The sequence below is a fragment of the Physeter macrocephalus genome, chromosome 8, assembly GCF_002837175.3.
Source record: "Physeter macrocephalus isolate SW-GA chromosome 8, ASM283717v5, whole genome shotgun sequence".
NCBI lineage: Eukaryota > Metazoa > Chordata > Mammalia > Artiodactyla > Physeteridae > Physeter > Physeter macrocephalus.
In genome coordinates, this window is record NC_041221.1 from 75,997,241 (window position 1) to 76,007,119 (window position 9,879).

At 37.1% G+C, this 9,879-nt stretch overlaps 1 protein-coding gene across 2 annotated transcripts in view; it reads right to left on the reverse strand.

Moving 5' to 3' along the window:
- Positions 1-156: 156 nt before the first annotated feature.
- The window catches only part of FAM169A (family with sequence similarity 169 member A), a 72,064-nt gene continuing 62,341 nt past the window's right edge, over positions 157-9,879 (reverse strand). For both annotated transcript variants that reach the window (XM_055086618.1, XM_024127672.2), the window contains exons 11-13: positions 8,037-8,193; positions 4,245-4,448; positions 157-2,863 (exon numbers count right to left, since the gene is read on the reverse strand). In XM_055086618.1, coding sequence (XP_054942593.1) covers positions 2,315-2,863; positions 4,245-4,448; positions 8,037-8,193 — 910 coding nt within the window. In that variant the 3' untranslated portion in view covers positions 157-2,314. The remainder of the gene's footprint in view (positions 2,864-4,244; positions 4,449-8,036; positions 8,194-9,879) is intronic.

Here is a 9,879-nt window from a genome sequence, read left to right on the forward strand (position 1 = left end):
TAGACTACCTGGTTGAAATCAGATTTCAGTCCTCTGTCATTCTCAGAGTTCTTCTAATGCCTTTTGCAAAAAGTACAAGTAATGTGATTTTTATTTAGATTCCTTATTGAGGATAAATTTTGTTATAAATTCTACACTCACTTACTGAGCATAGAACTCATTGTTACTGAACATGAAAGTCAGGTTTTTTTCATGGGACCTAACTTTTTTTCCTCTACCAACTATAAACTCCAAAATAACATTTTCTGTCAGAGAGAATATGGACAAAAATTGGTGCTGAACAGAAAGTTTTGAAACTGCTTAAAATGCACCTACTGTTTAAACCAAACAAGTTTAACAAGTTTATACTGCGAGTCCTTAGTGGTCATATATGAATAAACATTTCTTTTTTGTAAACCTCAGCAACTATATTCACACATCAAGAGTTGTCAGTGAGCTCAGTCTTAAACTACACCTTTTTAAAGAAAGTATTTTAAAGAGAACAATGAAGAATCCAAGTAAAAAAGTAAATGTTAGGTTTTTAAATCTATTTTAAATTAAAAATGGAAAGGTTAAGAATTTACTAAATCCTTATTTCCCTAATTGTGGTATTCACAAAATGTATAAAACAGCATAAACATTCAATAGATACACTAATATTAGGCATACTTATTCTTTCACTTGATTAGCATTTGTTGGGAAAACAAATGGCCAAAGTGCTTAATTTTCATTTAGAATGGAGTAATCTGGCCTAACTGACCAATAAAGAAAATAGTAGAGGATACAAGTATTCAAAGTTTTACACGAATAAGGAGAGTTTGCTATTTTGTCTGCTAAAGATTTTTACCTCAACTTTAAATCTTCCTAAAATGCCAACATCCCAAAATAAAATTTAGTATCACCTGACTGTAGACTGAATAAACCTTCAACATCAATCCTTAGCACCTCAAATAATGACACAAAGTCATAACACATTTTTTTTCATGTAAGGACCAAGCAGTTTTAAAAACAATCTAAATGGCCTCAAAGCATTCTCAAACTTACATGAAAATTTGAGTACACATACTTCCAAAGAGTAGGACTGTTTTAAGATTCTCTTTGGATACTAAGAATAACCATTTTGTTCATTTTAAAATAAATTATTATACAAAAATAAACGAGGATGTTGTTTTTAGTTTACCCAGGCAAAGGCAACCACAATGTACACACAGGCTAGATTGTAACCTGTCCGCACAGAACAAATCAAGAGCGAGCAAGCCAAAAGGGACAAACGAAGCCTCCAATCTGATTTAAGCTCTTGTAACTATGGCACCTAGGGCAGCTTATTCCTGCCATCTAGGTCTAAGATTGTGGGGCGCAGTTCCAAACCTACCAAAAATGGAAGCCAAGGGCATAAGCTGGCAGGCAGGCAAAAAGATCTTTGGACAGGAATCACTCCATGAGTTAGGGAAGTGAATGAAAGTGAGGGGAATATAATGAAGATTCTAGAATAAAGACAGTGGCAGGCAGGATTAAGGAGAAGCCTTAGGAAGGGTTCTCACACTTCTAAAGTATATATGTTAACTGGGTGAGGACAAAAGTACAGTCCCCAGATTCAAATGAAATTTTAAATAATTATACGAGTGCCTACAGGCCAGAGTTAAATCCCTAGCAGTACTGTTAATATCAGATGTTATCAAGAGTCAACTGGAAACAGATTTTGTTTGTGCCTTTCCACAGACACTGAAGTCAAAGGAAGAAATTGTACATACAACTAAGAACTAAGAGGCCAAAATACCACCTTCATAAACCTTTGACCATAAATTTCCAAATTTGTGCTCTCATTTAGTTGAAGTTGCATTTATCTTAATTTACTGACATTTTTGTTTAAGCATGCCTACATTTTAAAAAATGGTGATTAGTTTTGAAATTTAAGATAAAACTTCTAGAACCTTCACCAAGATTACTATTAAAACCCTTAGTATAAAAGATTTCTGTGATCCTTACAACTGATGGAAGCCCTACTACTTTCACATTTTTAATTTATATTTTCTGAAATATTAATGGTCAGATATCCCCAACTGCTAAAGAAAATATAGTATGATCTGGTTTCCCAAAATCGAAACATGGTTAATAAAAATAAAAAAAATTGTATTTACACAAAATAGCCTGAAAAATTAAAAAGAACGGTGAATCCTAGGTCCTACAGGGGAGGGAAAAGCGGCATCATAAATAAGTTCAAATTGGAAATTTGGAGTTTTTGTCCTGTGCCCCATGCTATTTATTAACTGCCATATTTTAAAAACAACAATTATGTTACAAAGAAGAGGATTTATCATCCGCATTTCTTCCTCATTCAGGTCAGCTTGGCTTTCTTCTTCGCAGGTCCTTTGTGCCCTTTGGCCTTTCTTCTTAAATTCCGCCTGTCGACCACAGGCACTTCCACTTCTATCTCCTCTGAGCTGCTATCCACAGTCTTCTCTGTTGATTGTGTCAACTGATCCAGTTGCTCAGAAGAGGCTTCAGACTGCTCCTCTGACTGGTTCTTCTGTCCTGCATTCTGTGAAAATGGCACATCTTCAAGTTCAACCTCTATTAAAGAGCTCTGAGGAAGAGCTGGAGATGTTTCCTGGGGCTCAGCTACCCCCTCCTCACCCTGGTCTTCCAATGAGGCAGTAGTGTTGGGTGATACATTTTCAGGAATCGATTCTTCAGAAAATTCAGTTATCACGGAGTTTGGAAAACCACTGTCGGACCGTTCTTCATTTGGGATAGTAGCCACATTGTCTGAACTCCCAAAATGTGCTTTCTTTCTTGAAACTAGAGGGAGCCTCTCTTCAGTGTGCCCCTTGTCATCAGATGGGCCTTCATCTAGCAACATTTCTGAGTCAGTTACATGTAAGGGCTAAAAACAAAAAACCCGGTGAACAACTTTTGCAATATAGTTCTTACATAAATTATTCTCAGACACTAATATGCAATGACCCTGAACCACATTTTAAAGAATTCAGTACTCACTACTTTTGTTAATCATGTGCACATGTTCTGAATACAGCTCAATTTCTTCGAAACTGTCTTACATGATAATTTGGATTCATTAAGTTCTTGCTTTAAAGATGCAATAAAAGTAATGATTTTACCTCAAAAAGTACTTAAGGCACAAACTTTATGTCAAGATTCTTCAAAACCATGAATCAACTCAGTTTTTAGTTTCCTGGTGTTACTGGAGCCAGAACCGAGAATCCTGGGACTTGACACTGTGCTACCCCACTGAGTTTGACTATTAGGTGAAAGGTGAGGGCAGCGAAAATATTATTCATGTAATTATGTGAGACACTAATAAAATAATGCTATACAAGAGTTTTTTACCCTTAAATTGGAATATTCAAAAGTAGAAATTAAATTTCCTTTTCGACGTGGCACCTATATATACTATGGAATATTACTCAGCCATAAAAAAGAATGAAATCTTGCCATTTGCAACAACATGGATGAACTTAGAGGGGATTATGCTTAGTGAAATAAGTCAGAGAAAGACAAAAACCATATGATATCATTTATATGTGGACTCTAAAAAACAAAACAAAATGAAAACAGACTCAGATAAAAAGAACAAATGGGTGGTTGCCAGAAGGGAGGAAGTGAGGGGACTGAAAGAGGTAGGGGATTAAGAGGTACAAACTTCCAGCTACAAAATAAACCATGGGGATGTAATATATAGCATAAGGAATATGGTCAATAATATCATAATAACTTTATATGGGGAACAGATGGTTACTGGACTTAAAGTGGTGATCATTTCATAATGTATGCAAAATCAAATCACTATGTAGTACACATGAAACTAATATAATATTGTACATCAACTATATTTCAATAAAAATAATTAAATTTCTTTTAAAATATTCCATCAAGTTTCCCCCACTAATCTAATCTGTCTCCCTAATTAAAACAAATTAAAATGACAGTACTGGTAACAGACTATGTAAGCAATAGGTATTCAAATATTTGGTAAATAATGCTTTATCCATTTTTCTAAGCATTTCCTAAATCTACGAAGTGAAACTCATTTTGTTACCGTAAGTCAGACGAATGAAGTTACAAAGATTTGAATTTAAAAAAACATTATTGATTGCATCTTCTTAAAACACCCAATGTAGTAAAATTTATTTTTCCTGAAGGACTGTACATGTTAAAGTAGAGGAAGATATATATCCCACACTGCCCTAGCCAAGTCACAACACTGGACACTATAACTATAAAAAATTTGGATATTTCTCTGTTACCTTATCCTGTGCAACAGCCTCAGGAGATTTTGAAGATTCTACCACCAGTGGAACAAGATTCGTAGAGTCTTCACTGGAATTAAAAGACTGCAATTTTAATTCTTCACCTAAAACTTCGCTAGTGGAGTCCTCCTCTTCTGTTATAAGTGAAGTCTTAACAGTATCATCCATTATCTCACCATTCATAGGCTCTGATTCAGATTCCTACACCATCGAGGGCAAAAAAAGTCAGGACAAAATTACAGATTAACTTACTTGTCATACAAGGTGGGTCTATTCTCAGTCGCCCTGTCATGCACCAGGACTCAAGATACATTCTACCACGTTACAGGACACAGGTTAAGGAACAGCAGAGTCAGTAAGAGACAAGAATCCATAAGTACCCCAATTTCCCTCTGTTCTCATGGAGAAAAGACAGGACCGGGATGCTCTATGGACCCAGTGTGGGTCTGAGATTCAGTGAAGAGACCCTGCCTCCTTCTTCCTCTTCCTCCATATAGGGCAGTGACAGGAAGAACCTGTTCAGTAAAAAGCCACCAGAGAAAGTCTAGATTTGGTGCCAGCTCTTTACAGAACATCAGCTGTTCAGCACTCGGAATCCTTGGGGCCCCTGGGAAGTCACAGTTTAGCATGCCAGGGGGAGGAAGCACTAGCAGTCTTGTGGGAAGCTGAGTTTGGGTACAGCTTCTTGCTGGGAGGAGAGAGCCCTCAATCTTAGTGAGCTCATTCTCCAGTCAACAAAGGGTCATCTTTGAACAATCCTGCTCCTTAAATCACATTAAAATATGGAAAAGCGATTTGATAGCACTAAGTCTCCAATTTCTGAAACTCTTCCTCCAAGGTTTATCAATTTACAAGACTTTCATTAACATCTAATATTTCTAATTAATCCTAATGACATTCTAATAATTAGAGATCATTTTATTTAATTATCATTTAAAAAATTAGAACACTGGGCTTCCCTGGTGGCGCAGTGGTGAAGAATCCGCCTGCCAATGCAAGGGACACAGGTTCGAGCCCTGGTCCGGGAGGATCCCACATGCTGCTGAGCGGCTAGGCCCGTGCACCACAACTCTGAGCGTGCACTCTAGAGCCCGCAAGCCACAACTACTGAGCCTGTGTGCCACAACTACTGAGCCCGCATGCTTAGAGCCCATGCTCCGCAGCAAGAGAAGCCACTGTAATGAGAAGCCCATGCACCGCAACGAAGAGTAGCCCCCGCTCACCGCAACTAGAGAAAGTCCACTAACAGCAACAAAGACCCAATGCAGCCAAAAATAAAATAAATAAAATAAAAATTAGAACACTGATGCACTCAAATTTTAAGAAACAGACTTGGGCTTCCCTGGTGGCGCAGTGGTTGAGAATCTGCCTGCCAATGCAGGGGACACGGGTTCGAGCCCTGGTCTGGGAAGATCCCACATGCCGCAGAGCAACTGGGCCCGTGAGCCACAACTACTGAGCCTGTGCATCTGGAGCCTGTGCTCCGCAACAAGAGAGGCCGCGACAGTGAAAGGCCCGTGCACCGCGATGAAGAGTGGCCCCCGCCTGCCACAACTAGAGAAAGCCCTCGCACAGAAACGAAGACCCAACACAGCCATAAATAAATAAATAAATTTATTTTTTTTTTAAAAAAGAAATAGACTCGGCTGGATTATATAGAACCCCTGAAATCATATAATGAATGTTTTCCTAAGGGATACTGAAATCAGAGACTTAGAAAAATTAATCTGGCCAGAGAGTATAAAGAATAAACTGCACACAGAAGGTAATTATAATAAAACTCACAAAAGGACCAACTTTTGGTTGGTCCTTAAGAGAAATGTTATGAGAAATGTTAAAAGGAAGAAAATGAGAAAGATATAGCAAAAGTTTTTATAAAAAACCAGAATTTTGGTGAGTAACTACAAGTGAGAAGCAACAGAAGAGAAAAACTGAGTCCTTCAAGTTCTAGGTTTGGGAACAGAATGAAAAATAAGAAATAGGAAAAAAGGCTCAGTAGAGAAGTGATAGGAAAGAACAGAGATGTTAAAATTTAAGATGATAAAAGACATCTGTCTAAACAGAAATATTCAGAAGGCAAGTAATACTGAAGTCTGGATCAATATTGAAAGTCTGGAGTTATTGGTCATCCCCACAGAGATGACCATTCAGCCATTAGACTAGAGGCATTTTCAAAAGAGAAGCATGAACAAAAGAGCAGAAAGTCAAGAACTGAGTCTTCTAGAATGTCCACAAATACAGGGGAAAAAACAGGAAGGAGAAGAGTCAAAAAGCAAATAAATAAAACCAAAACAAAACTTCAGAGAGAGGAAAACCAAGAAACCAAAAGACAACAGTGTTATAAAGCCAGGGGACTAGAGAATCCAGAGGAAGAGAGAGTAGTCAAACTGGGTAAGGAAAGCCACCAGAATTGAGTGAAAGTGTCACTGGTGACCTACAAGACTAGGTACTCCCATGTATTATTGTTGGACAAAAGAAACAGGTTACATGAAGTATGTACAGTATAATCTTAAATTTTTTTTTTTAAAAAAACACAAAAATATACATTCCCATAGACATCTAGAAGCATATAAATCCCTTTTTAAAAATATGTGTTTGTTTCCCTAATTTTTACAAGAAGAGAAAAAATGCCATTTAAAAATACAATTTCATGAAGTAGAGGAAACAGGAGCTAAATTGGAGCAAGTTAAGGAAATAAAATCAGTAATGCAGTTTCACTTGCTTAGCTCCTGGCTGGACTTGACAAACAGGTAAAAGATTTTTAAAGAAACTTAAGTATGTTTGAAAGAAGAAATAAGGAACCTGTAAGAGAGGAAAAGATTGAAGATATTAAAGAAAAAGAAGGATAGGAAATAGAGAAGATGAAAAAAGAAATGAAGCTAGATAAAGAGTTTTTTACTTAGTCACAAAGGATTTTCCTCCTTGTTTTCTAGTGGTAAAGAAAAATGAATTTAGTTATTTTTCTAGGAATTTGTAAATCAACTGTAGTCAAATACATGTTTTTTTCTGGACAACTAATTCTATCCTTCTAACCAAAATAGGGGTGCAATTTAGGGCTTGTTGGACATTAAGGCATTCTAACTGGTTTTATAAGGTAGACCTCTTATAGTCACATCATTTGTGTCACTTCTTAAGTATGTTTAATTCTACAAATTAATTTGTATTTTAAATACACTGAGGGACATTACTAAATAAACATCCTCTATTTTATCTTTGCAATATGTCAAACTTTATAAACTCAGTTTGAAATATAAAATACTTGTAACTTTATCTTCTACTACCTGACCTTGCTTTAGACATATATGCTTTTTTTTTTTTTTTAATTTATTTTAGCTATGTTGGGCCTTCGTTGCTGCACGCAGGCTTTCTGTAGTTGCAGCAAGCAGGGGCTACTCTTCGTTGCGATGCGCAGGCTTCTCATTGCAATGGCTTCTCTTGTTGCAGAGCATGGGCTCTAGGCTCACGAGCTTCAGTAGTTGCGGCACATGGGCTCAGCAGTTGTGGCTCGCGGGCGCTAGAGCGCAGGCTCAGTAGTGTGGCACACGGGCTTAGCTACTCTGCGGCATGTGGGATATTCCTGGACCAGGGCTCAAACCCCACGTCCCCTGCATTGGCAGGCGGATTCTTGACCACTGTGCCACCAGGGAAGTCCCGACATATATGCTTTTTAACATTAAATATAATTTCTACTAAGAGTCTAAAATACATCATTATGCTTTTCTAACAATATATGACTAAGAAAGTTAAATTTTACTTCCATTCATTTTATTTAATAAGTGAATCTCCTACCTTTTCACCTTCTTGCTTTTCCAGGCCTGGCTGGGTTTCTGGTGCTGGTCGAACATTTTTATCACTACTTTCATCCTCAAATTCAATCACACTCTGTTCAGGTTCTTCTTCCAAGAATTCTTCTGAGCTCTCTGATGTTCGTGCAGTAGACTCCAATCTACAAACCAAAGAAAAACATTCTTACTTGTTTTATTAAAGATGAATATAAAATTTCAGGAATCCGTTAATAAAGTAACACTTTAGAGAACCAACTAGGTGTTGTTCAGACAACAACTTCAAATTTTACAGGCCCAAAACCAACCTCTTCATCTTCTTACAAGTTTGTTCTCTTTCCTACCTTGTTCTCCAGTTCGATCACCTTTTCAATTATGTAAACTAGACCTTTCTTTTACTCTATCTATATTGATTGGATCTTATTCTCCTAGAATGAGCATACATCTCAGCTTACCTGGGACAGTCCAGTTTACAACTTTTGTCCCAGCACTGGCATAATTATGGGCATCCCTCATTTTATTGCACTTTGTTTTACTGCATTTTGAAGATACTATGTTTTTACTAATTGAAGGTTTGTGGCAATCCTGTGCTAAGCAAGTCCATTGAAGCCATTTTCCCAACAGTATTTGCTCACTTCATGTCTGTGTCACGTTTTGGTAATTCCCACAATACTTTGAACTTTTTTTGTTATTATTATATTTGTTACAGTGATCTATGATTAGTGATGGTTGATGTTACAATTTTAATTGTTTCCAGGTGCCACAGGCTACACTCACATAAGATGACAAACTTTTTTTGTAATGAATTTTTTTTTATTGGAGTATAGTTTACTTACAATGTAGCATTAGTTTCTGCTGTACAGAAAAGTGAGTTGGTTATACATATACCTATGTCCACTGTTAAGATAGCAAACTTAACTGATAAATGTTGTATGTGTTCTGACTATTGCAACTGATTGGCCATTCCCCATCTCTCTCCCTCTCTTTGGGCCTCCCTATTCCCTGAGACACAACAATATTGAAATTAGGCCAATTAATAACCCTGCAATGGCTCTAAGTGTTCAAATGAAAGGAAGAGTCACACATCTCTCACTTTAAATCAAAAGCTAGAGATGATTAAACTTTGTGAGAAAGGCACGTTGAAAGCTGAGATAGGTAGAAAGCTATGTCTCTTGTGCCAAATAGTTAGCCAAGCTGTGAATACAAAGCAAAAGTTCTTGAAAAAAATTAACGGTGCTACTCTAAGCGAACACACCAGTGATAAGAAAGCAAAACAGCCTTATTGCCGATATGGAGAAAAAGTTTTAGTGGTCTGACTAGAAGATCAAACCAGCCACAACGTTCCCTTAAGCCAAAGCCTAATCCAGAACAAAGCCCTAACTCTCTTCAATTCTATGAAGGCTGAAAGAGGTGAGGATGCTACAGAAAAAGAGTCTGAAACTAGCAGAGGTTGGTTCATGAGGTTTAAGGAAAGAAGCTCTCTCCATAACAGTGCCAGGTGAAGTAGCTAGTGCTGATGTAGAAGCTGTATCAAGTTATCCAGAAGATCTAGCTAAGATTATGAATGAAGGTGGCTATACTAAACAACAGATTTTCAATGCAGACAAAAAGCCTTACTGGAACAAGATGTCATCTAGGACTTTCAGAGCTAGAGAAGAGAAGCCAATTCCTGGCTTAAACTTTCAAAGGACATCCAAAATATATAAACAGCTCATGAAGCTTAATATTAAAAAAAACAAACAACCCAATCAAAAAATGGGCAGAAGACCTAAATAGACATTTCTTCAAAGAAGACATACAGATGGCCAAGAGGCACATGAAAAGCTGCTCATGTGCTAATTATTAGAGAA